Source organism: Hemibagrus wyckioides, linkage group LG23 (genome assembly GCF_019097595.1).
Source record: "Hemibagrus wyckioides isolate EC202008001 linkage group LG23, SWU_Hwy_1.0, whole genome shotgun sequence".
Taxonomy (NCBI): Eukaryota; Metazoa; Chordata; class Actinopteri; order Siluriformes; family Bagridae; genus Hemibagrus; species Hemibagrus wyckioides.
Genome location: NC_080732.1, coordinates 2,882,407 through 2,910,405, shown reverse-complemented (window position 1 = coordinate 2,910,405; position 27,999 = coordinate 2,882,407). Strand labels below are relative to the sequence as shown.

At 41.4% G+C, this 27,999-nt stretch overlaps 1 protein-coding gene across 9 annotated transcripts; it reads right to left on the bottom strand.

Annotated features, from left to right (window-relative positions):
* Positions 1-2: 2 nt before the first annotated feature.
* On the bottom strand, positions 3-25,369 carry flt1 (fms related receptor tyrosine kinase 1). 9 transcript variants are annotated; one of them, XM_058376897.1, is made up of 30 exons: positions 25,046-25,369; positions 22,331-22,427; positions 21,814-22,025; positions 20,671-20,795; positions 18,428-18,590; positions 18,198-18,334; positions 17,910-18,081; positions 17,696-17,813; positions 17,428-17,597; positions 17,183-17,330; positions 13,077-13,197; positions 11,460-11,568; positions 10,180-10,491; positions 8,774-8,920; positions 8,447-8,578; positions 7,872-7,975; positions 7,267-7,402; positions 7,092-7,196; positions 6,894-7,007; positions 6,390-6,478; positions 5,089-5,212; positions 4,916-5,013; positions 4,295-4,417; positions 4,096-4,207; positions 3,838-3,937; positions 3,146-3,251; positions 2,968-3,062; positions 2,525-2,591; positions 2,307-2,398; positions 3-1,543 (listed from the first exon to the last, which is right to left on the bottom strand). In XM_058376897.1, exons 1-30 carry the CDS (start codon positions 25,101-25,103, stop codon positions 1,384-1,386), a joined length of 3,846 nt encoding a protein of 1,281 aa, XP_058232880.1. In that variant the 5' UTR covers positions 25,104-25,369; the 3' UTR covers positions 3-1,383. The 9 variants fall into 9 exon arrangements, 8 of the variants coding, with proteins under 8 accessions (XP_058232880.1, XP_058232881.1, XP_058232882.1 ...); XM_058376898.1 differs by having other exon boundaries at positions 3-844; XM_058376899.1 differs by having other exon boundaries at positions 20,671-20,791; positions 25,046-25,089.
* Between the last annotated feature and the right edge of the window lie 2,630 nt (positions 25,370-27,999).

Sequence of the window (27,999 nt, the reverse complement as noted above, 5' to 3'; positions counted from 1 at the left end):
AGAGCTTCCTTTAAAGGAGTAGCTTGTCATTTTCAGAGCCCTCTGTTGCCCAGGAGGTGAATTTCTCTCTCCGCTCCTCTCCACTTCCTCTCGACTTCTCATTCCTTTACTCACACTTCCTTGTTTCTTTTTCTAGCTTCCTTTCCTGAAACCTTAGCATCTTCTAACTAGAACTATCACTATCGCTTTAAAGGTGGTTTGTCTTCTTTTTTTTTTTTTTTAAGTCTTTGGCAAAATATTAGGAAAAAGTGAGAGGAGGAATAAAATGAATATTGATTTTAGAAGGGAAAAAAATTTAAGTTAAAAAGTTAAAAATGTTTAGTTTGTAATAATTCCAAAAACAAAAAATGGTTTATTAAAGAATAAAAAACTTTTTCTTTTTTTAAAAATTACTGCTCATTTGATTGCTTAACATGAGAAGCCACTGTGACCCTAAACGAGTTTATTAAATTAAATAAACGTGCTTCTCTGAGCAAAAAATACCAGAAATCGTGTTTTATTTCGTGTATGGATTTCCGAATGCGTAGAAAAAGCAGATAAACTTCCCAGTTCATTACATATGACAATATTTTACTCTTTATCTACACTGATCAGGCATAACATTATGACCAATTGCCTAATATTGTGTTGGTCAAGGTGTGCTGTGGGATCTGGCACCAAGATGTTTGCAGCAGATCCTTTAAAAGAGGTAGATTTACAGGACAATTTTGATAGATACTGACCACTGCAGACCGGGAACACCCCACAAGAGCTGCAGTTTTAGAGATGCTCTGATCCAGTCGTCTAGCCATCACAATTTGTCCCTTGTGAAACGCACTCAAATCCTTACGCTTGTCCAGTTTTCCTGTTTAAAACACATCAACTTTGAGGACAAAATGTTCACCTGCTGCCTAATATATCCCACCCACTAACAGGTGGGTTATGATCATTATTCACTTCACCTGGCAGTGGTCATAATGTTATGCCTGACCAGTGTATATGATAAAATTGTTATTTTTCAGATATTTCAATTACTTGGCTTTAAGCACATTAATTAGTAGAGATGCGAGTTTTCTGTCCAGCCTTTCTGGAAACTTCTAACAATTCATAATTATCTATATTTTTAAATAGGAAGAGCCATTACATCGGCCTACTTAAATAAAAAACTATGTTTACCATTACTACTACTAATAATTATAATAATAATAATGATTATAATAACTGAAGATTTGGGCTAAATGCCAAACGGTTATTAGGATAATTATTAAATTATTTAAAGCTTATGAGTCCTCGAGCCGCCTCTTTTTGTGCAAAAGCATTAGACTGTGAAGTTTCCTCCTATCTTTAAGTTATAAATGTGTTATAAACTCACTAATTGCAGTGCCAGTCATAATAAGGAGTGTGTTAAAGTGAAGGGCAGAGCAGAGCGGTGTTGTAGTCAGGAGGCGGTGCGCCACACGGGATGCCGCTGTCGTCCTTCTCCCCCCGGCCACAGGGGGCGCCGCTCACACAGTGGAGTGCTGAAGGGCGTGACATTCGCTGGTGCTGGCTTTTCATAAAGAACCTGCAACGAGCCGTGAGGTCATTATGGTTTACTCTTACAGCCTGGGATTAGGGAAAATATCATACACTCTAAAATGCTTCCTACATGTAAAGACACATGTAATGACTTTCTATGAGAGCTGTATTAAAGAGGGCTTTGGCTGAATGCGTTGTGATGATGTCACACGACACGTCTGAGAAAAAACTACGGAAAATCTGATGCATTTTGATTCTATATCCTCCGAATATAGCAGCGTTTTTGATTCTGCCATCGGAAAATCAAGAAATCCTGGAGGAACTGGTTTCAGGCTCAGCTCTAAGCCATAACATTATGACCACCTGCCTAATATTGTGTAGGTCTCCCTTTTCATGCCAAAACAGAACTGACCCGTCGAAGCATGGACTCCACTAGATCCCTGAAAGTGTGCTGGGGTACCAAGATGTTAGCAGCAGATCTATAAAAAGTGTCCTTTAAATTCTGTAGGTTGCAATGTACAGGACTTAAAGGAGTCTTTTGATATATACTGACCACTGCAGACCGGGAACACTGCACAAGGGCTGCAGTTTTGGAGATGCTCTGATCCAATCATCTAGCCATCACAATGCTAACATCTTGGTACCACATCACACCTTCAGGGATCTAGTGGAGTTCGTGCCTCAACGGGTCAGGGCTGTTTTGGCATCAAAAGGAGGACCAACACAATATTAGGCATCAGATGATCAGATTGACAGTAAAAAAAAAAAGTCCACTGGACCGGGGTATCCACCCGGACCTCAGTTCTCACCTGCTTATCTTTTTGCTCTTGAGCTTGTCAGTCCACTTCAGCTGGATGAACTCTTCAGACGGGAGAACCATGCCGCTGTCAGACTGGGAATCCTGCAACCAAAAGGAAATGAATACATCATTATTTCTTCGCAAAAATTCAGGAAAAAAAATCCCAAAAGGTGTAAATTCCTGTTATATTAATGAATACAGTATATGTGATTAATCTGAGATGCGTACATCCGGGACTTCTCTGTTCAGATCCTCTTCAAATGTCACAACAGCATCGATTCTTGTATTGATGTAGCTGGAAAAGATGAGAAAATACAGTCATGTGGTCGAATTTAATAATTATTGTTAATGATACTACAGTGATACTGAATTCTAGAATCTGATTGGTCAGAAGGTGTTGGTTAATCTCCATCAGCAGCTCTAACATTCCATAATATGACTAAAAATGGTCAAAAAGCATTTAATGAATAAATAATTATACAGATTGTCCGATAGCTGAGGAACAAAAACCCTTGGTGTTAAGGGGAAATGATCAACTTCTCATCATTCCGTCACCAAGACAAGGAACAGCTTCTTCTTCTTCAACTTTTAAGACATGTGTGACTGCTTGTGATTAAAGCCTGGATCTCTGACGTATTTTGTCCTGGTTCAAATCCCGACTGCCCGTTTACCTCGGGGTTCCTTGGTGCGTGTCTCTGTAATCCAGATGTTCTACAGCATTCTCTCCTGACAGAAACGTGTTCAATGGGATGTAATCCTTCCCCTCCTTAAAGCCAGAAAGGGTTCATTAATACACCTGAGTATGATGAGGAGTCCGTAATAAAATCTGTACCAGTTCAATCCGAATACCTGTTGCACACGGGCCTGGAGAAGGTCTCCCAGTGTTCCCACCAGCTCGCTGAAACTGGGTCTGTCTGACGGGTTTCTCTCCCAGCAGGCCAGCATGGTGGTGTAGCTGCAAAAGAGCTTCGTTGTTAGCTTTCTAATCACAACTAATAAGCTGATGCCTTTGTGAAAGATAATCTTGGTTTCTATGGTAACAGCTGGTCATATGATGTACAATTTACATAATCTATATCTATTAAACAGATATGATACACCGATCAGCCGTAACATTATGACCACCTGTCTGCTACTGTGTTGGTCCTCCTTTTGCTGCCAAAACAGCCCTGACCCATCAAAGCATGGACTCCAATAGATCCCTGAAGGTGTGCTGTGGCACCAAGATGTTAGCAGCAGATCCTTTAAAAGGGGTGGAGAGCCCTACCTCACAACTTACCAGACTTAAAGAACACTTTTGATAGATACTGACCACTGCATACTGGGAACACCTCTAGAAGAGCTGCAGTTTTGGAGATGTTCTGTTCCAGTGGTCTAGACATCACAATTCATCCCTTGCTCAAATCCAAACTCTCTCAAATCCTTACACTTGCCCATTTTTCCTGCTTCTAACACATCAACTTTGAGGACAAAATGTTGACTTGCTGCCTAATATATCCCACCATGATGAGGAGATCATCATCGCTAGTGATTTAACTCACATTTCAGGGGTGCTGTACTCTGGGGCACGCATTCGAGTTCCCTGTTTCAGTCTGTGGCAAAACTCCTCGTCGATGTTGAGTCCTGGATACGGGGACGCCCCTAAACACCCAAGTGAGCGTGTAAGAGGAAAAAATTGTAATTGTAAAAACATTCTGATGATTTTAGACATTATACTGCTAATCTTTAGATCTTCTGACACCGATATTTATATAATGATGTGCTATAATATTAAAACTCTGCTGTAATTAAGACCGTACCGAGTGAGAAGATTTCCCAGAGCAGAACACCGAAAGACCAGACATCACTCTGAGTGGTGAAGACCTTGTCGAAGATCGATTCCGGAGACATCCATTTCAGCGGTAAGCGAGCCTGTGCAGGAAACATTATGTGTTAGCTTCATGTTCAGGTCTGTAGATAGAACTCGCGAGGTAAATGCAGGTGTATGGATGCGCTCACGTCTCCCTTGCGAACGTAATCAGGATCTTTGTAAAGGTCTCGAGCGAGCCCGAAGTCACAGATCTTCACCACGTTATTTTCAGACAGAAGGATGTTGCGGGCAGCCAGGTCTCGGTGGATACACTGACACACACACAGACACATAGTTTAAAAAACACACACAAACATATTCAGGGTCCGGTTTATAAATGACATTCGGTCAGGTGTGATTGCTTTTTGTCTCTTGAGGACTGATCTCTGGTTCAAGTAAACTGTAGGACAAATGAATTCAGGTGAAAAGACAGGAGGAGGAGGAGGAGGATGATGAGGATGGTGATGATGATGAGGATGATGATAATGATGATAATGAGGATGATGATGATGATGAGGATGATGGTGGTAATGATGATGACAGTATGATGATGAAGATGATGATGAGCATGATGATGATGATCAGGAGGAGGAGGAAGAGGAGGAGGAGGATACTGATGATGATGATAATGAGGATGTTTATGATGATGAGGATGATGATGAGGACGGTGATGATGAGGATGAGGATGATGATGCACCAGAATCAATCAGGTGTGAAATTGCCTTTAGATTAGATTAGATATTTAATCTAAACACACACAGCTCTTGTACCTTGCGTGAAGCGAGGAACTCCATGCCTCTGGCCACCTGGAAGCTGTATGAGATCAGGTCTTCCAGGTGTAGAGTAGTGTTCGAGCACGAGACTAAACCTGAGACGTGAGTTAGAAATGAAACACTGCAGCAGACAATTTTCAATGAATAAACATGTAAGGAAAAATCCTCACCGTTGTCTTCCTCGTTTTCCTCCTTTCTCTCGCCCTCTAACTCGGAGCTGACTTTCTGACTCTTCTGACTCTCCACACAGCTTTCACACTCGTCCTGCTGTCTGCTTTCCTCTTCTCCTGGCACCTGAGAGCATCAGGAAGAAAAAGAGCAGAACATGGTTGTTAATATTATTTGTAATTATTTTTATTATTAAAAATTTAAAAAATATTTATTAAAATAATAATAATTTAAATAATTTTTTAAAATTAATTATTTAAAAATTTATAAATAAGTAAATAAATAAAATGTCATTAAAATGTATTTAAAAAAATATTTAGGAACTTATGAAAATTAAAATTTAAATTATTAATATTAAATGGGTAAATCCACCTAAACAGCTGATTTTGATATCGATTTTCTGCAGAAAACGATTACCAGAGCATTATGTTTTTCACAGCTTTAGTCAAATCACATCCTGTGAGCAGATGGAAACATGGTACCTGAAAACGTTTCCACAGAACCTGTAGGCTAATCTGACCTAGCTAACATTAGTTATCGTAATTCTGTATTATATATTTATATGCAAGCAATTTATTTAACAGATTTGTTTAGTAAATAACTGCAGAAATGAAACCAGATGAATGAAATAAAGGTGTTGAGAGGCCATTTTGAACACTCCTTGGGCATTCTAAGATATTTTTCAACCTTAAAAGTAAAAAAGTAGATGTTCAGGGATGAGCAAGTGATATGAGCTGGCTGTGTATGGGGAGGGAGGGAGGGAGAGAGAGAGAGAGAGAGAGAGAGAGAGAGAGAGAGAGAGAGAGAGAGAGAGAGAGAGAGAGAGAGAGAGAGAGAGAGAGAGAGAGAGAGAGAGAGAAAGACAGACAGAGAGAGAGAGAGAGAGAGAGAGAGAGAGAGAGAGAGGCCTCTTCTGGGGGGATTGTCAGTAAACAAGTTAAAACCAGACCAGAAGTGAAAAACTGTCACCCTGGAAATTGTGTTAGTGGTAAACAGAAAGGGAGGCTTTTTCAGAAGGAAATGAGAACAGGACGTTGAAGAAAGAAAAAAAAAAGAGAGAAAACTTAAAATACACTCGTACGCAGTGGAGCCTTATTGGGCCGCCTGTAAAGACACAACAATACACACAACAGCAAAGTCCAGCAGGTGACCCAGACACAGTTAACCAAGAACAAAGAAAAACATCTGAATAGGAGACTGTATATGTGATGAAGGTAAAGAGTGGTGTGTGTGTGTGTGTGTGTGTGTGTGTGTGTGTGTGTGTGCGTGTGTGTGTGCGTGCGTGCGTGCGTGTAGGACCAACCCTGTTGAGCATGAACACATTCCTCTTGCCGCGTAGATACGAGGACAAGTTTCCGTACTTGCAGTATTCGACTATGACCATAAGAGGCCCTGAGAATAATGAACAGTATATTAGTTTGCTGGAAAAGTCCCTTGTTGTTTGAGGTTAAATAATGTTTGTTAATAAAATAATAACTTCAAGCTAATGCTAGTTAGAATTAATTATAGGATGTTTACATTTCTGGCATTTCAGAGACACCCTTATCCAGAGCAACTTACATTTTTATCTCATTTTATACAACTGAGGGTTAAGGGCCTTGCTCAGGGGCCCAGCAGTGGCAGTTTGGTTTACCTAGGACTTGAACTCACAACCTTCCATTCAGTAGGCCAAGACCTTAACCACTAAGCTACCACATGCCCATGTTATTAAAATTTTAAGAGAGGCAAACTTTGGACCTGTATCTAACTATGGATCATGAAATGTCTAAAAGTTTGAACTTTTAGCAAATAAGAAAGAAATGCACACCTCCTGGCCTTGTGCAGGCTCCGAGGAGATTGACCACGTTGAGGTGATGTCCGATATGGTTGAGGATTTTCAGCTCGGTCATTAGCGCCTTGTGCTCGCTTGGCGTAGCTCCCTCTGTTGGAGCAGTGTAGAGATCTTATGACTCGTGTCATTCATTAGCACTTCAGCAACATGTTCTTACACCAAATATTTGAATACCTTTGAGCATCTTTACAGCCACTGTGGTGCAGCCGGTGGAGTTGCTGATGCCGAAGGCAGACGCCTGCATCACTTTGCCAAACGCTCCTCGACCCAGAGGCTTTTCTGTTGGGAGAATATCAACGTAAAGCACATTCCCACACATAATATACAGACACAAATACCAAATACCTACCCAGCTGAAGACGTTCCTGTGGAAACTCCCACTTTTCGGCATCATACTGCAGTCTATCACAGTGCTCATCGAGAGGCCCCTCCCCCTGGTGCAGGATGATTGGCAGGTATTCTGTCTTTCCATTTGTCGAGCTCGGCTGAGACAGAAAATTTGTAATTAAAGCACTATTCTTGCTACCTTTATACTGTATATAGCAAGATAATCCTTTAAACATCTTTTCATGGCTACAAATCATTCAGTTTTTAAATATTTTTGATGTCTTCAGCCAGCTTGCTTTTCTGGCACAGAAATCTTCCTTTGTACCTGATAACGTTCCCTTTTAAACCATTCCCTCAGCTGTAAATGTGTTTAATGCATGAAAGAGATCTGGAGGTAGAAAAATGGAGGTGAAAAATGGAAAATTTATGAATGCCTCCTCACTACACTACAACCTCTTATACCAGACCTGGGTTTAGATCTTTTCTTTCTAGATTCCGATTAGTATCTGCACCATGCTAGACAGCGCCATCTAGTGGAATAGTGATCTCATTGTGTCTGAATTTTGTTGTGTGTGTTTTCCATGCAGTAAGTTCAGCTTTGGAAGAGAAGGTTTGATATCCTCTCACCTGTCTGAGCTTGCGGATGAGAAGCGTTAAGAGCAGCCAGAAGAGAGTAGCCACCACACAAGTGCAGGCTAACGTTGGGATCTCCAGGGAGAAAGACTCCGAATCTACAAAACACACAAATCAGCTTCAGTTAAACAGGTCAGTTTGAACATGTTTCTCTGATCTTGAGCATGCTGAACCTTCACCGTTGTGTCATTTCTCAATACCACCCAAAGAGGGCAGTCATATTTCATTAGTGCTTTCTGGCTCAGACCCTGAGCCTCACCCATTCATCACTTGATCTAAATAGATGTACAAATAGTTTATGGCTTGCAAACCAGACGCTTTCCGTAGGAAATCGAAAAGGGAGACGGCTTCCTTCCTGACTTATCAGAACACAACAACAAAAGCTTGTCCTCTCCTCAGCAGGCTCGGAGGCATCCGTTCAGAGCGCGAGACAGACAGAGGCACAGAGTGATGGTAACTAAGCATCATAAATCCTGCTCCTTTACCTCACTGCATGGGGAAGGTGAGGACGTTTACAGTAAACAGAAGAGCATTTACAGGAAACAGCCGTACAACTTCTGCCCTCTTACTTTCGACTGAAATGTAAGCCGAGCTCTCCACAGATCCTCTCTCATTGGTAGCCTCACACGTATACCTGCCCTCGTCCTCAATACTGATGCGGTCAATGTGGAGAGTTCCATCTTCCGGTGCCAGCATGATGCCTGGGACATAAAAATATATCAATCTATCAGTCAAAGGCTTGAAAGAATGAAAGAATTTATAGAAACATCCAGTAATAGTGATTTATTTTCTGAGCCATTTTGCTACTCATGAAGCAGCTGAGATTTAAGGCTCTTGCTCATAAACCCAACTGTCTCACAACCTTCCCACCATGACCTCCTGGGTTTCTCTCTCACCAGACACCTGCTTGAGTTTCCTCCGGTTCTTATACCACGTGATGAGAGGGCGTGGCACTCCACTGGCATGACACTGAAGAGTCACAGAGCTGCTGATGTTCACGCTGCAGTCGCTGAGGTTCTGCAGCAGCACCGGAGCCTCCAGAACTGCATACAAAGAGGGATAAAAAAGTCACAGCCGTGTCATGTTCTGTCTAGCAGCATGTCCACAAATTCAATTTAAACATCATTAACATCTCTAGAGAGGAGGCTTTTGGATATTTCTGTCACTCGGCGTATAAGTAGCCGTACTGGACCGCGTTAACGATGCGCCGAGTGATTTACAGATCAGTGACCAGAAAGCCGGCTCTATTTCTTTCATTACAAATTGTGATTTGGGAAGTTTGACTCTCAGCCAGTGGAGCCGTGCCATTTTGTTGACAAATTTCTGGTTATTTCAGCAACACATTTGGACCTGACTCGACTAAAGCGCCACTTCCCTGACAGCTGGCTGCGTGCCTGTGTGTGTCGTTTGTTTTCAGGAAAATTGTTAAAAGTGCAACAGGGCTATGTTTCGGTTTCGTCGTAATCGCACATTTCAGAAGAGCGAATTTTTATATCGTGATGCTACGGGCTACTCGGGTCTCATTTCCTACACCTCTTAGAGCAGGTTTCGTTTGTGCAGCTATATGACACTTCCTCGTGTTTGCAGAAGTCTCTTTTGAGGAAGTCTTTGCATTTAAATAGTGCCAAATATGACTAGGATAGGGGAATAAAGAAAGGGTCACTTCACGACGAGCTGATTGTTGTTCCGAATGTTTTCCTCTCCGAGACAATTGATTATTGTCTCTTTTCTTGGTCTTTGACAGTTGCTGATTGGCTGATTGTTCTCGGCCCCCGTGAAGTACTCTGTAGATGAGGCACTATGGGAAGTAGCATTGTGTGCTCTTCCTTCTGTCCAGCTCGCATTCCCACGTGAAAGAGGTGCTGCTTCGAAACAGCCTTGGATTGTACGACCGCAGGAAGCTTACGCAACCCTGTTCCCAAGGACCCTCGGTCTTTCTCTTTCTTTCTTCCTGGGTTTCCTTTTCTGTCTTCCAGCCCTCCCTCCTTACTCGATCTATAGCTCTTATGCGTGCATGTCTGTCAGCACATCCTTACATGACTCATACAGGAGTATATGTTTGTTTAGAGAACAATTTGAAAGGGTTTCTAAATAGCCGAGTGCTTCCGTGCTTTCTCATGTGTTTTTTTTTTTTCAAGGGCATCTGGTGGACAGCACATACAAAAATACACCTACACACGTCAGGCACTGAAAATCTATCAGAGTGAATTGGAGTAACTGAAGCGGTCACTGTCGTGTTAGATTCAAGGCTGAGAAAGCCAATGTATTTGGTTACACTGGATACACACACACACACACAGACCTGCAACTGCCACAGGTGTATCCTGGTGTGAGTGCTGCCCCGTGACCAGGTGTGTGACAGAGCAGCGGTACATCCCAGAGTCTTGGGCTGTCAGGTTCCTCAGCGTTGAGCGCAATGCGAGCGAGTATTCTCCCTCTGTCAGCTCTCCTACCAGAGGTGGACCATCCACGGTGCCAGCCGAGCTGCCTGACACTCTGTGCCAGGACATGTTGGTGTACAGGTGCTTATTGGCCACGCAGGACAGGTGATAGTCTCTGCCCTCTCTTGGCCCCTCCTCTGACTCCCCAGAGATGCTGAAGCCTCCCTGGACATCTGCGATTGGTGGGATGAAAAAGAAGGCGTTTAAGATTGCAGTAATATAGACCGCTGGCAGTAAGGTGGACTGTTAACCGGGACAAACAAAGTGAAGAACAACATCATGAAAAGCACTTTGTGAGAGCCGGCCAATCTTTTTTCAGAACCTTTGATGACAATGTTGAATAGCCATTGTCGGTAAAAGTAGCGAGAGAGGCCGCGTGAAAAGAGCTTTTATTTACTTTAGCTATTTGAAATTTCCCGTGGAAACTGCTCGAGGTTTTCCTGATGGAAGATAATGTTTATCTTTCCCAAACACCACCAGAAATCTCCAAATAAAGCACGTAAGGCGGCATTGGGGAAGCAGGCTGATAAGGAGCACAGGTTCCTGTTCACCTCCCTAATCACCCTGTAGACATGGCAACAGCACACATGTCCACTACAGCCACTGCAGCAGGAATTAGATCCTGATGTGGAAGCAAGAAAAATATCAGGCGGAGAGAGAGAGAGAGACAGAGAGAGAGACAGGGGGGGGGGGGAGCGAGAGAGACAGACAGACAGAGAGAGATAGAGAACTAGAGGGGGGAGACAGAGAAAGAGAGAGAGAGAGGGAGAGAGAGCAAGACATACAGAGAGAGAGAGAGAGAGAGAGAGAGAGAGACAGACAGACAGACAGACAGAGAGAGAGAGAGAGAGAGAGAGGCAGACAGAGACAGACAGACAGAGACTGAGAGAGAGAGACAGATGACAGAGAAAGATAGAGAGACAGACAGACAGACAGAGAAAGAGAGAGAGAGAGAGATATGCAGGAAGATGCAAGGAGGAAAATGAACTCCCAGCCCTGATCTACAGCATGCCACATCCAGTGCAGTATTTAAAGTTATCAGCAGTAATCTATCCTGCCTGCGATGTAATGACATTTCAGGAGCTCTGTGGTAAAAGTAGCTGCAAGTGTTTTGTTCAATTGTTTAAGAAACTAAAAATACCTGTAACGTAGAAGCGGATGTCCAGTTCATCTCTGCCCATTGAGTTGGAAGCCATGCAGCGATAGATGCCAGATATTAAAGCTTTGCCAACTGTTAAAATACCTACAGACTGAGAGCCAACACAAACACACACACACACACACACACACAGACTAAATTAGTTGACATTTTACAAATTGAGGTTATATATAGGTTTGAACGGAGAGCATCCATAAAGTAAAATATAATTAGTTTCATTTATATGATGATGTGATGTGCCCTGATGCACAGTGATGATACCTGCATATCCTGAAGTGGTTTATTAGCTGATTATTGCATTTAATTAATGAATTAATACCACAAAGTTTTTTATCCACTCATTCTGAATGTCTTATCAAACATTTTCTTTAGTTTTTTTTTAGACATTGGATAATGCTTCTATAAATATAAATAATCGTCTTTAGAAAACATTTCCGTGCTTCAATGATTTCTTTGCTCAATCACAGCATGTTTAAAAATATTTATTATTATTATTATTATTATTATTATTATTATTATTATTATTATTATTATTATTATTATTATTATTATTTATGTATTTATTTATTTAATTGTTTCTTTATATATTTTTATTACTTATTATTATTTTATTGAGGATGCAGAAGATAGGGATAGGTGGAGAGAGACGATTCGCTGTGGCGACCCCTGATGGGAAAAGCCGAAAGAAGAAGATTTATTATTATTATTATTATTATTATTATTATTATTATTATTATTATTTATTACAATGATATTAAAATTACTTAATTAATTCATTCATTATTTTTATTATTATTAATAATAATTATAATAATATTAAAATTACTTAATTAATTAATTCTTTTATTTTTATCATTTTATTATTATTATTATTATTATTATTATTATTTATTACAATGACATTAAAATTATTTAATTCATTAATTCATTATTTTTATTAATAATAATAATTATAATAATATTAAAATTACTTAATTAATTAATTCTTTTATTTTTATCATTTTATTATTATTATTATTATTATTATTATTATCATTATTTTAATACAGACATAAATCTGTCTCTTCCTGAAATGTAAAATGATTGCATGAGCATAAACGTGTGATTTGCTGCTGCACTACTCTCAGAGCCGCTGTTATAGAAAAGTCTGACCAATCCAGTGCTGAGTCCAGCGCTCTGGTATAATTTAGCGGAAGCTCTGTCCATTACCACAGTGTTATTCTGCAGAACCTTTCATTCTGACCGGATTTATTTTTCAGTATGACTGAATGTGGATCTGAACTTTTAATAAGTTCTATATGAGCAATAAAGTGTTCTGCTGCCCCCCCATGGTGAACTGCCCTCTGCAGCTGAGTTCAAACCGGACAAGGCTGATTCATTCACAGAGACGGAAAATGACTCAATAAATGAAGTGTAACAGAACTGTGTGTGTGTGTGTGTGTGAGCACGATGCAGTCTCAGGCGGTTATTCGGAACACTTAATAAACAACCGCTCCTCCGTTTCCCCGCTTCTACAGAAACGGACACTTCGGTCAGCTTCCTAAACGTCTCCATCATTCCTCTCTTCTACAGAATGTTCACCCATTTAGTTGTTCTCACCTTATTCTTCCCCTGCAACACTTCCTGTGTGTGTGTGACGCTCAGGACGGGATTGTAGGTGGATGTGCCTGCTGTCTTCTCTCTCACTGCGGTCCAGGAGGAGGAAACCTGCTCCTCGCATCTTAGAGCCAAAAAGACAGAAAAGAAGACAAGAGGAAGAGTGAGGGACAGGAATTTTGTTTAGCTGGACAGTGACATCACACCACACAGGTGTGAGACACAGCTGCAGCAGTAGGAAGAGGGAACTCCGGAAATATCTCTTCCTGCTCTTCCTCATCATCACTATCATCATCTCCCTTGGGAATTGCAATTCTTCGTTAACTGCAGTATTCTTGGTTGTCACATGAGCTTTTTTTAAACCGAACTGGAATGCAGTGTGTCTATATCAGGGTTCGAGGGGGGTTGGTGATTGTGCTTGTGTGCTGTACAGTCAGGACATGGTGTGTGTTTTTTGTTGCACAAGAGTGTCCTTGTTCTGTAATTAGCCGCGTCCACTGCTTGGACGTGATGTTTTCTGCTGTCTCCGGTGTGTAAACTTCCTCTAACTAAATCATCCTCGTGCATGTCTGCACATTCCCAAAACTTGGTTGTTATCCTGTGCCAAGCCTGTTATATCTCGGCGGTGTGTGTTGTAAGGTTGCCGTGTGATACGCTGGGTGTCCGTGTGTGTAACTGTAACCCCCGCCCCACATCGCCCTGTCCTGCCCTGGCTCAGGCTCCTCTAGCTCTGATTGCTCTTCCTCTTGGCACAGATAATGAGTGCCCATCTCCTGTGCTCCGGTCTCCCACCCTGATCATGACACCAGCATTCCTCACACACCCACCCACCCATACACACACGTGCACATACACAGACAGTTCTCTCCCACGCCTCCCCGGAAACACATGCACTCACACACTAAATCCATATGGACTAACGCACATTTTCCTCTTAATCATTCATTTAAAGATAGACTTGTCCAAAATTCACACACACGCGCACATGCACACACACGCACACATTCTCTGTGTGCCTGAGTACAGTATTATGAGCATGCTGAATGATTGTAGCTACCCTGAATGCCTAACCGTATATTAAAAGCATTAAAAACCAAATATGTCCATGTTTTTTTATACATCAGTTTATTTGCAAGAAGGTCTCAGTAATTAGGTTAAACCTTCTATGAGTGAGAATTTGCAAAACTAAAAAAAAAGACCATATTGTAGACATAAATTTGATTTTTAATATAAAACCCACATACATTTGATAATATCACAGAATTTAGACAATACTTGACAATTTTTATCAGCCATCTTACACACCAGGCAATTATTTGCATTTATCATAAGTACGTTAGTGGTATAAAATTATTAAATATTAGGTTTATATATTACTCATAGAAAAATCTGTATAAAAAGGATAAATCACATTGGGATAGACCCGTAAAGTGAGAAACCTTAGTCTTGCACCCAAACACAGAAACACACATCGACCTCACACACACACACACACACACACACACATACAAACAGATACATACATACATACACACTCAAAAAAGAAAAAAAATGTTCTTTCAACACAAATCATGGCCATGTGTAATATTCAGCGCTGCCATGATCAGGAAAAATCCTTTACATAGAAATTTAGTGACACAGGATGATATGGGATGACAACAGTCTTTAATTTCTGGCCCATGAAGCCCTACACAGCAGGCGCTGCTCTGGGCCAGCTCTAGAGATAGTTCTGGACATAATGTGAAGTTCCGAACAGCGAGCAGTCGTGTCCGCCGCTCTCCAAACGCTTGCACTGACATATTGATCCTGAATACATGATCTGAAATCACAGCTTGTTTTTTTTTTGTGGATGCTAGAACTACAACAGAAAGGCTGGGGCTTGGAGACAGGCATGGTTCATACATCCATTATAGTACCACTCCAGGACATGAAAAACAAAGCAAAAAGCAGCTCCAGAAAAGGGTGGGCAGTGTGTAGATGGAATTGCACTTCTTCTGGCTCAAAAATGTCTGAGATTGAGGGGGGGGAACAAGATATTCAGCATATGGAGGTGGAGAATAAATTAGAAAGCACTTCCATTGTATGTGTATGCATGAGGACCACTTCCTCCTGACTGCGTCTCGTCCTTACGGTGTCGGTTGTTTCCCAGCATGCATTAGTGCGGCTCTGACTCTGAAGCAGCTGCCGTGGAAACAGTCCAGACTCTCACAGGAGGGTGCCGTGGGCCTGCAGGGCGGCGGTGGTGTCATTAGAGGTGGTGGGGTTCAAGGATAGTTTTGGTGACTGGCTTGTTGATTGAACGCTACATGGAGTGTCGGGTGGAGGTGGGAAGGGGGGGTAGGTTAGGACGGAGGGTAGGAAGGTGGTTGGAGATGCTGGTCGATTTGAGGGGGGTGGGGGTGGGATGAGGGGTTCTCAAGAATAGATCAAGCCCTTGAGGAAGCGGACTGTGCCACGTTTGAAGACGCAGGGACAATCATGCTGCTGGGAAGCCGCCTCGCGTCGGGGAGGAAGCCAAACAACGAGAGGAAAAGCGCTCTGATTTTCGCACAGGAAGTCCGTCTGCGCCTCCTGCCCGGCTGAGATAAGAGTGCTGCCGTTCCCATGGCCGAGGCTTGAGCCTGTTCAGTGCTAGGAGGCCAGCCCGGCCCACAGCGCCACTCTCCCTGCGCCTCCTCCGCCTCAGCGTCAGGCCAGCCGCGCTGGGCTGCTACAAAGAATAAGGGCCTCGGTCAGGATCCTGCCAGTGATCAGCTCTCAATAACACTTCAATAACACCACTTGAAATCAATGGCATCTTTTTTTCACAACACTTCTTATTAAATATATCATAAGTCAATGTATTTTTTTACACAGCCACCTTAATATGTAACAAAATATATAACACTTTGACAATTTACTCATTTTAAGCTCCTCTTATTCTCATAAACTGAGTGAATTTATAAAATTGTGTGCACTCTATGGCGCCAGTTTAGACTACAGTCCATTTATTTCCCTCATTTCATTGACATATTTCTTTTACAGGAGGTACAATTCAATAGCATGGGCAAGACAAAGGCTCTATGAAAGTGCAATGGCATGAAATAAAAGGATGTTTTTTTTTGTTTTTTTTAAAAGAGTTAAGAAATAAAGGCTAAATTTTGCACATTCTGCACATTGGTTAGCGGATTAGCCACACTAGCACTGGTTTGGGTATGGGAATAAGTGTTTTGGAGCCAATATTTGGAGCCAAAAATAGATGGACAGATAATAGCTTGACCCCTCAGCCTTTGTCTTAGCAGATATGTGTTGTGTGTGTGTGTGTGTGTGTGTGAAATACATGTGTATAGAGAAGCCATAATGGGAGTTTCTTTTCTGGTGAATAATGCTGGCTTGGCTTTTCTCATGAGAATGCGGAATAGTTTGTGTATGACACATTAGGAAAGCCATGACAGGATGCGCCTGACCAATCAGAATAATAAACAGGCCGCATTCTGCAGGGGAAGTTCATTAAATCATGGCGTTTGATTTAGAAACCAGCTAATCGTTATTGTAAGCAAGGAACTCGTCCCTTTTGAAGTTTTTTTCTGTACTTTTAACTCGAGGATACACTGAGTTCTATGACTGTACCAGGCACACATTCATGCAGATACACACACACACACACACAATCACTTGTTCACACAAGAATGAATAGACACACACATGAAAGAGCTCCTTAACCATCTGTTCTTGGGGCTAAAAGGAAACCCTGTCTGAACTCTTGCAGAAATAGACAAAACATGTCTCCATTCACAAACAAACAGACACATAAATAAGACCCCGTCCCTATAGGCACAGGCAAAAACAGACTAATCATACACACTACGACCAGGTACAGTGTGAAAATTAGCTATATCTCTTAAAGGATATCAGTCGCCTTGGGGTTGGAAATCTGAATCATGCCAGAATTCAAGGACTTGACTGCTTCTTTGTGTGAGATATGCTTCTAAATGGGATATAGAATCCATCCAAAAAAAAAAAAAAAATACAACTTCAGCTAAATTTGTTCTGGCTTAATGCCCGTTTATGGTGTGTGCACCATTTCTTTTTGTATTAGTTGCATGTGCTGAGGATAGTGTGGCACTTACAGGCCTTTAGAAGGGCAGCGATGCCAGAGCCATTGGATCTGGGGCAGTGGGACGCCGTGAACAGTGCAGCGAAGGACTTGCCTGCTGGACCGTGGCATGGTCGCTGTGTCCCGCACTGCTACAGATTTCTCCCCAATCAGAGGCTTAACTGTGAGTGGGAAAAAGAAAATGACACAGACCTTCAGTTCAGAACCCAGAACATAACCAACTAGAGATTTATTAAATAACAGTTATTAAAGACTTACCATTTACCACAAGTGAGAGCGTGAGGTTCTGCTGAAGATCGAACTGCTGGATTCGAGTGAGGATGGTATACATCCCTGCATCCTCTTCGGCAACGTCTCGAATCACCAGAGAATAGCCGTCTACATGGTAACGTGAACACTGCTCAGCCGCCACCATCCCGTCTTTCAGCCTGGACATCGATCAGAGAAAGAAAAGCTTAGAAATCTAAAAGCGCACCCATATGTTTATTAAGATTTATGGATATAGTATGTGGTATCTCTGACTTACCAAATGACCTCGGGTTCAGGGAATGCCCGTAATTTGGGGGACAGACGAAAGGATTTCTGCCCTGCATACGCCTGTACCATCGGACCATCTCTATGCTTTAACTTGATGAAGGGATGATCTGAGGAGCAAACGACCCATATGTATATTAGAGACTCATGTAAAGAGTTGACTCACCCAAATTTATCGCTCTTGAGATGTGCTTTTTAAACATTACCGTAAACTGTAACTGAGGTGTTGACTTCCCGCTTTGCTGGTCCACTTGTCACGTGGCACGTGTAGATTCCTTTATCGTCCTTGTGCAGTTTATGAATGGTGAGAATGCTGTAGAACACCACGTTGGTCTTGCTCTGTGTTATACGTCGACTGATTGAAGCCCTATTATTTGCCTACATACAGAAAATACATGAAGTTTAAGATTTAAGACGCAAAAACAGATCACGTTTTGTGAAATCTGAACATTATATGCCGCTCTGATATTCCTCAGGATATGGTTTTGACTTGCCTTTCCAGGGTAACTCCAGTTGATGTTCACTCTCGAGTTCCACTCAGCTGTAACAGTGCAGTTTAAGGCCAGTCTCTCTCCTTGTAGAGCCTGTACCATGCCTGTGCTGTTCAGATATACCTGTTGGATCTTATTCACTGGAAAGGGTGAACCAAAGGTGAAAATTCAGTTCATTTTTAAGAAGTGTTAGCCTGTGAATCATCTGTCTTAACACAGTTATCAGGTTATACCTGGTCTGTAAGTCAAGAATTTGTTGGTGTATTTTGTCCCATTGATGATGGTTTCGCAGGAAAACAGGCCAATATAGAAATATGTGGGGCTTCGGATAACAAAGCCCTTTCTGTTATTCCAAATGATGTTCCTCTGATCAGTGCCAAGAACTCGGTCAGGAAACTGTAATGATTGGAACATGAATCATTCAGATTAACAGGAACCCTTGTAGCTATTAATATGCTTAAAAGATAAAGTAAAAATTCATTACAGTTAAACAACCAACTTGTGATATCTAGCCAATAGTTCTGTATTTTAAGGTCTGCTGTGTTAAAATAAGTCAGATTCGGTAACAAGTTAATGTCTGCCAAAAATTCTTGGAGAGCTATATTATGATTTTGTTTTCTTCCAAATCCAGTGGAGGAAATGTTTACTGGAAGAGCTGTGACAGCTTGGAAGTGCCCTGCCCTTTCTCAAGGGATCAGGTGGACACCTCCTTCCCAGTGTGAACAGGTCAACACTATGAATGTGTTAGCTAAGCCCTTTTCAATGTGTTCCCATACAGGTCTTACATAGCCAATGTTTCCTGTTTTAAGTTCTTACAATCTACACGCATAGTATAAGATGCCCCTCCACCCCTCTTCCAAAATCCCTCGTACAGAGCCTGAGAGGGTTGAGGATGTGGAAACGTGACTCCAGTCCATCGCCTCACATCCTGTTACTACAGGATATAGACACTGCGGCTGGGGCCCTCGGGTCAATCTCTGGAAGGGCCCCCTTGGCCACTTTCACAGCTTCTGTGAGAGTTTGGCCCCTGGAGTATTGTTCCCTATGCGAGAGGTGCGAGATTAAAGATATTTGCCTGCAGAAAAAAAAAAACCTTTCCGGAAAAAACACTCTAGTAGTGTGTTACAGTCCAAGTTGGAGTGAGAGATGGAGATGGCCTTGTATTTTTAGACTGATTACCTTTGTGACTCTGTGCATAGGGTCAAGCAGAACATAAACACAGCAAGCTGAAATTAAATGGGAAGCTCTTTTCAGGCCAAGGGGAGGAGAGGGATGTCATATCGATGGCAGATCCCAAAACAGCTCCCATCCTGAAAGCAGAGCCAAAGGGAGCGCGAAGGGAACTGGTCATTTTGCTCCTTTCCGCTCTCGTCCACTCTGAGGCTCATCCTGAAGTGTTTTTTTTTCTATTCTCAGAAGCAGCAATAGCCATAAATGGCATGAACAACTCTCCCCTAAGAGAGACACTACACAGCTTGCACAATAGATTAAGTCATATTCATTATTTCAATTAGCGTCTAATAATTGGCTGAGTTGATGCAACCAGCTGTAGAAGACATCACCATTTCCCAAATGGGCATTAAGGTGGGGAAGCGTCGACCCACACGTCCTGTCTACATCTCCGGGGCTTTATATGGTGCCAGCGAGACGGAGGAAGCCGGGGGCGCCACTCTCTCTGCCTGCTGGCGTAAGACAGGTATCTTTGTCACACTGAGGCCAGTGAAGGACTCTTCACTTCACAAACACACACCCAGTCACACGCATCATCCCTCACGCAAACAGATCCATGCTCCTTCCCTGGAGCAGGACCAGTGGGAAGACAGGAACACGGGCAATGTCTAATTCATGAATGGAGTTCAATGGTAGCGAGGGATAGGGGAAGATTGGAGGAGAAAAAGGTTGAATATGGTGAACAGAGATCATGAGGTTGGGAAAAGAAACTGGTATGATGAACATGGGTGGAGAGGGTGATAAGATGTTAGGGAAGAGTGGAAGAGATAAGGTTCTTGTGAGAGGAAGAATGGAACCATGAGAAATTGCGATGATGCCATTGGTTACTGGGTGGAGGCTGATGGAAGAAACAGTGTTTCCAAACATGTTGAATGCAGCTTTCGCAATCTTTGCACAATCGGTTTACACTGCAATATATGAGCAGACATTGCTGGTCATCTGAACAAAAACTGTATAGCGAAATAATGGGTAAATGTTGTGTAATATTGTGGTTTTATGGGCTGCTTTTATCAGTCGAGAAGCAAAAAACCCCCCGAAAGAATAAAGGAAAAGAGATACTGGGTGGAGAGCCATGATAATAAAAAGTTCAGAAGACTTTCCTGACCATAATTATGTTGATGATGATGATGACATATGGATGGTTGAGCAAATGTGTAGCAATGTAAGGGCGGATAAATGTTAACAGGTTCATTTGGGAATTATCCTGCAAGATATCTTTTGAGATATTTATAGCAAAATTACTCACTTTGACCAATGAGACTTTGGTGTCAGGGTTAGTGACCTTGCAGGGGAACACTAGGTCTTGTCCTTCCTTCATGTAGACCACGTCTGGGATCTCTTTCTGCACCTTTACAAATGGCTGCTGGCTATCTGAAACCCAAACACTGGGGTCAGGAAAAAACATATACACATTCCTTTGAGCACTCAAACTTAGTTACCAAATACCACAAACAGCATTTGATTGCAGATAACAATTCGGAGTCAGCAAGAAACCTTGTTTGCTAGCTATCAAAAGCCTTGTGTGTTGTTTGTAGGCTTGGTTCCACTTTCTTTTGCAGCTAGAATCATCTCGTGGTATTGAAAGCACTTGGGTGTTGCTCGCTCCATTGTTTGTTACTCTAGCATTATTAAAGGAAAGATAAAAAAAAATCTCTGAACATTTTAACAAAAGTACCCCAAGGACTACTGTATGCAGGGGCTTCCTCGATGTGCTTTGATTCCATATAAAAGAGGGAGGGAGAGGATTAATGGACATGGTCACAAGAGCAATTGATGGCCCTCTGTGGCCTTGTTAGGGGACCGGGGGCTTATTTTACTGACTCAAGGTCCTTGTTTCTTGGATGTTTTTGCTGCTTCATTATGTATGGTAATGCCTTCTTGAAGCAAATCTCTACTGCCCCTGGATGCTCTCACAAATTAATACCCATCTCATTCACCCTGGTTTACAAGCAGCCATAAACTCTCAGCCCTCCTCTGCCAAGGGAGACATCCTATTCCCCCATCCCTGTCCCTCGCCAGCCCCCCATGAGCAGCACAGGATGCGGACAGAGAGGCTGAGTGAAGGAGATAAGACCTGCTGCCTTGGGAAAGGCTGCCCAGAGGCTGTGCCTTTCGACAGCGGGGGCTATTTTTGTCCCCCCCTAAGGTAGCACTTAAATGAAAGTTACAGGTTATATATAGACAAGAAATGGGGAGACGGTGAGAAACCATGCCAGACCTATTTACTCGGTCGGATGTGCTGTTCTGGGAGAAAATGCTGTTTAGATGTTATTGGCTTCCTTTGGCATCCTGTTTAGCCTTGAAGTGGTTAGTGAGTACACCAAGTCTTGGAGCAAGACTTCGAAGATCTCACTAGCTTTGACCGTAAATGGCACATGGAGATTCTTACCTGTGATGAAGACGTAGACAGAGGTTTGTTTGTGCTGCTTGTGGGAGTAGCGGCAGCGGTAGGAGCCTGTAAGCTGGGCTAAGGCAGGGCTGAGGATAAGGCTGCTGCAGTACTGGTTTGCCTGCTTGCCACAACGAGTCACTTCTACACGGGCATTCGGGTGGCTCTTGCTCACACCCGAGGGGAAAACCCACTCCAGCTCCCATCGCCCCCTGAAAAATTGGTGGTTTATGTTACCCTCTAATGTGAAAGCTGAGTTTTGTCACAGTCCTGGATGAAGATGGTATACCAATGCAACAACTCATAATCATCTTATCTTGGACTGTGATTTAATCTTGGTTTCTGGAGTTACTAGTGTGTGCAGTATGGCTTCAATTGTTGTTTTTGTGGAAAAAATTCTTTCCTATGCTAAAAGAATTTATTCATAGTCTCCTGGACTAAACCAACCACCTCTCAGTAGTCTAGTTATATACAGTCTGTCTGTCTCTAGACTGAATAGGCCTACTGGGTTTGTCACCTGCAGTTCAGCTGGAGCATCTGGTTCTTCTCCAGGATGATCTGTCGTTCAGTGCCATACAGCACTGGAGAGCTGAACCTTCCTTTATTGTCTGCATCTTTCAGATGGAAAACAAAAAGACGTCTTTATGAGCTGTTGTGCTGGATAGCAAGGCAGACACTCATAGCCCACATTCTGTATAGTTGTTTGGATCTTGTCAGTATTTTCACAGAACTTTATCATTTATTCCAATTTATTACCGTATCATTAATCGCTAGCTACTGACAGCAAAGTCTGAGTCATTTGAAAAAGAAGAGTTTGTGATCATATGCAATTCATCCAAATACTCAGAATTACTCACGAATTCCACTTTCATGTTTTTAGATTGGACCTGCCAGCCATTTCTAAGTAAATACTCCCATTTTGAAATGTTTGTAGAGATAAACTATGAAGAGGAAATGAAATATGATTTCATAACTCATGGTAATGGGAGTAGAATCATACTCTTATGGTATCACATCTGATTTCAAAATCCATTTGATTTCAAAAGAGTTTACTTTATTGTGATCACTGCTGTGTGTGGATGAGATAGATGTGTATTAGAGATCATTGCTGCATTCATACACTGTAAACTATTCTGAAGCTGAAAACACAACTGTAAAAAGTGACAATGATTAGATGGGGTCAGTTCAGACGCGTCAATCTGTTTTCTTACTTAAAGCTATACTGTAGAGGAAGATTTGGGTTTTAAAGTACACTGTGTTCCCAAACACGGTCTCTGCATACATCCTGGTCTGGAGTTTGCTGGTGGCTTTCGCCATTGTCTATGCCAAACTCACAGCTTCATTTCCTTGCCAGCATTCTCACATGGCGCCTATATACTAAGCTGCTGTTTCAATTTAAAGAAGGAAGCTGAGTCAATTAGTTCCACACGACATGAAACCGAGGCAATATAATGGCTGGATGCCCAGGTCTCAATCAGCATATTCCACACACCCCAAAGCAAGCCTTTGTTACTAATTACACTGTAAAGGTCATAGAAATGGTAACATAACATTTTACATTTGTTGGCTATTAAATTAGTGGAAGGACCTCGGGATGGAAGGTTTAAGAACAAGTATATGTCTGTATCTTCTCAGTGAAGCAGATACGACTTCCCTTCACACTTCACCACACACACACTTGAGTCAATGACCAAGTTTAATAAATGGGCATCAGTTAAAGGTTCCCTTCAGAGACCTGAACTGGCCTCCCCTATTGTTCTGTGTTAGAATGACCTGCAAAAAAAACAGCAGCTGTGTGAACAAATTTGGTGTAGTTTTGTACTGAACTGGGGTTTTTCCAGAAACTGTGACATGCAAATGGGCAAATGACCTTAAAGACTGTCCACACTGGCATGTTAAAAATGCTGCATATCATATTAAAAAGGGGGAAATGATTTTTAGACACATTATTCTCACTAATAAAATACATACAATTAAACGTAATCTGAAAGACGTGACTTTTTGAAAGCATTTCTGTCATTTTTTCCAACATTTATGTTAAACCAAAATTGACCACCTAAACATTTTATCCTGTATTATTACTATAATAATAATTATTATTATTATAATTTTGCATCTTACATTTAAGTTTGAACCACGTGCCCATTTATTCATGCCCTGCAGTCATTTACAGACAAATAGCAGATCACAGTTGATAGCAGCTTGATTGAAGGTTTTTGTTAATCAGTCTCTCAGAGATAAGAAATTGATTCGTCCTTCACTGAGTACTAGGACTAGGACTAATGGAATTGAGGTTGCGTGATAAATTAATTATTTCGCATTTATTTTCACTTGGGTTTGCAAAAGCTTGAAGGCAAAAAAAAAAAACCCCAGGCGAGTAAAAAGCGGGGGGAATGACGCAGGGTTTCGCCCTCCGTATTTCCTTCCCTCTGGGGTCTGTTTTATTCATAAGCGCTGATTAGCTGCGGGGCCTGCACGCGCACTTCCAAAGTTTCCTTGCGGTGGTCGTGACCCCGCAGTCATTTATATTAGAAAGTCATCAGTCTCAGGAAATAAACGCCCTCTGCGACTGAACAGGGGCCAAAACAGGAGCCCAGAGAGAGAGAGAGAGAGCTTTCCGTTCTAAAATCTTTAGAACATTTTAGATACATGCAAAATCTCTGATTTAATAATAATAATAATAATAATAATAATAATAATAATAATAATAATAATTATTATTATTATTATAACTCTCGTTTTTTTTTAACGCTTATTGGGTCTGAATTAGTTATTTTTGCGTGCAACTCTTCAATTAAAATAAGTAAAAACTTATTTTAGTAAAATTTCGGAACCCGTTATATAGACAATAAATTGCGCACAATTTTGTTGTTAATAAATAATGCAATTATTTAATATAACACGTGCGTGTGTGTTTCTGTGTCTTAATAGTTGTCTTGCATCCAAGCTAATAATTATATAAAAGTATCGTTTGACCTCCGTGTTTATCGTCAGCAGATGTAGGTGTTAGTTTTATGCTCCACTGACCAGTTAAGCATTACTAACTAACAAGCTGGTTTTACTGGGAAATGGAAGCATTGTGTTTAAAAAATACACGCTTTCCCGGGATACATAATATGTGAATGTAATATTCGCATAAATTAATTAATTATTATTATTATTATTATTATTATTATTATTATTATTATTATTATTATTACTATTATTATAGATTTGTTATTTAAACACCTACCTTTGGTCAGTACACGACTGGTCAGTCCACAAAGCATCACTAAAAAGATCTCCAGCATCTTGATGACAAAAGTTCCTCTACTCGTAAATCAGTTCAAATTGTTTTTCCCCCGAGATTTTTTTTTGTTTTTAAATAACAACAAACTCTGTTCGGTCCTCCGGTAATAATGAGCAAATTTCTCTCTGGCGCGCGCACACTGGAAGCAGACTAACTGGTAAACTGTCCGTTCTTGGCGAGGTGCGAAACCGCGTCACTTGTGAATTCCCCACACACATGCATGCACACACTCTTTCTGTCTGTCGCTCTCTCTCTCTCTCTTGTCCATTGTGGGCTGTGCACTGGGAATTTATTCGTTTCCCAGCGCTACCGTGGTTTCCGGTACGCGCGCGCCGTCGCTGACACACCCTTCAATGTGACCAGACCCGACGCGTGCAGTCGTGCATGCGCATTCATTATTTTGATTATTTATTCCAATTTTCTCACTGTTTATTTTTAATTACCCTATATTTTGTTTTCATTATTATTATGACAATAAACTTTCAATTTAAATTATTTAACCTTTAGTCCAGTGTTTGTTTGTACTTTCTTCAGCAATGGCGCCCTTTCCAGATAAAAAAAATATCCATATTTTAATATTTATTGCAATTCTTAGTGGTTATCCAGGGGGTCACGGATTTTTCCTTCCACTGATCACATTCATTCACTCACACACAGATCGTTTATCCAGGAATACACCTTGGATTGTACACCAGTCCGTCAGAGGGTACCATACACACACTCATTAACACACTCCTTCACACCTACTGGAAATTTATCTTTCCCAGTTCACCTACTGGCATGTTTTAGGCAGTTGCAAGGAAACCAGCGAACCTGGAAGAAACATGCAAAACACATCATAGATGGTCACCTGAGCTCAAACCCAGGACCGTCAAGCTGTCCCATCCAACCATCACTCCGCCCCTCAGCTGAACAGTCCACATACACTATGTTGCCAGAAGTTTTGGGACACCCCTCCAAATAATTCTCTTAATGCTTCAGCTTCATACCAAGACATTTTGGACAATTTCATGCTCTTTGTGGGAACAGTTTGGGGATGACCCCTTCCTGTTCCAACATGACTGCACACCAGTGACCAAAGCAAGGTCCATAAAGACATGGATGAGTTTGGTGTGAAGGAACTTGACTGACCTGCACAGAGTCCTGACCTCAACCCCATAGAACACCTTTGGGATGAATTAGAGTGGAGACTGCGAGACAGACCTTCTTGTCCAACATCAGTGCCTGACCGCACAAATGCGTTTCTAGTGGAATGATCAAAAATTCCCATAAACACACTCCTACACCTTGTGGAAAGCTGAAGCTGTTTTAACTGTAAAGGGCGGGACAACTCCATATTACATTCATATGCATGTAAAGGCAGATGTTCCAAACTTTTGGCAATACAGTGTAGCATCACTAATGCTGAACTGGTGACAGGATTTATTTTCTCAGGATGAACCTTGCTCATGGAAGAGGTTTCTGAATAAGACATGAATGCTGTGAAATATTGAATTATGGCATGTATTATGGCATAATATTATAATCATTTTAAATTCGTGGTGTAGGTTTGCACACACTATATTTTCCTAACATGAAGAGCTTCTGTTTTATACTTCTTAAATAGAAAGCTTTCTTTCTTAAGTTCTAAAAAAAATGGCATATTCAATTGGAAGTAAACTTATAAGCATATTATTATCGTCTGTCTTGAAAAAAAATTTCAGGCACTTTATCATGTATAAAATGCACTATAGTTTCTAAACCTGCAACTGTAACAGGGTGTGTACATCCATTGTACAAGCGGGCCAGAGTCCAATCCAAGCTGATGATAAATGATCCAACAGTGGCTTTCTGACAGATTTAGCATTTGAACCCACAACCCTTTGCTAATAGCACAGAACCCTAAATATGAGCTCCAGCTCTAGAGTACCAACCTCAACACCATCCCTAAATAGTAAATATTCCTGTTTAATGAAAAATGTGACTGCTGCAGTTTAAAATGATTAAAGCTACGTTTCAGACATCTTGGGTTTTACATTATTTTTCACTTGAGTCAATTCTGCATGTAGATCTTGTTGCTGTTCCTTATTAAAGTATAAAATAAATAAATTAGAAACTAATCCTGTAATAAACAGGAAAACTCACAGAATACAGTTGCTGTAATGAGTGTGTGTATTGGGCCCTGCACTGTCAGAAAAAAGGGTACCGCCGAGGAACAAAAAATATAATGGTACCTTTAAAGATTATAGGTCCTTAGGGTACAATTATGCTCCCAAAACAAGTTATAAAGGTACAACTAGAGGTGCAAAATTGTACCCTTCAGGGTACCACCCCAGCGATGACCACTTGTACCTTAAAAGGTACAGATTTGTACCTTTCTTTCTGAGAGTGTGTGATGGACTGGTGAACAATCCAGGCTGTATTCCTGCCAATATAAATAGATAAACGATCTGTGTGAGTGAATGAGTGTGATCAGTGGAAGGCAAAATCCTTGACACCCTGGAGAATCCACAAGAATTACAATAAATATTAAAATAAGTATTTCTTTTTTACACTGGAAATGTCGTCGTTGCTGCAGAAAGTCCTATGTGGACTTCGAGGACGACAAAACACACTAACATTCTACATATGCTGTATCTGCAACACACTGACTGTACATAACTGCAGAAAGGACATTGTTCATAATCACACTCTCCGGTGTCACCCAAATGAGGATGAGGTTCCCTTTTGAGTCTGGTTCCTCTCAAGTTTCTTCCTCATACCATCTATAGAAAGTTTTTCCTTGCCACAGTCGCCTCAGGCTATAGTAGCAATACTATACAAATTAAATTGAATTGAATTGAAAGTACACTTTACTAAAAGTAATGTTGAGTATCTACTCTGAGAATTAGATTTTTTTTGCAGTCCACACGGACCTA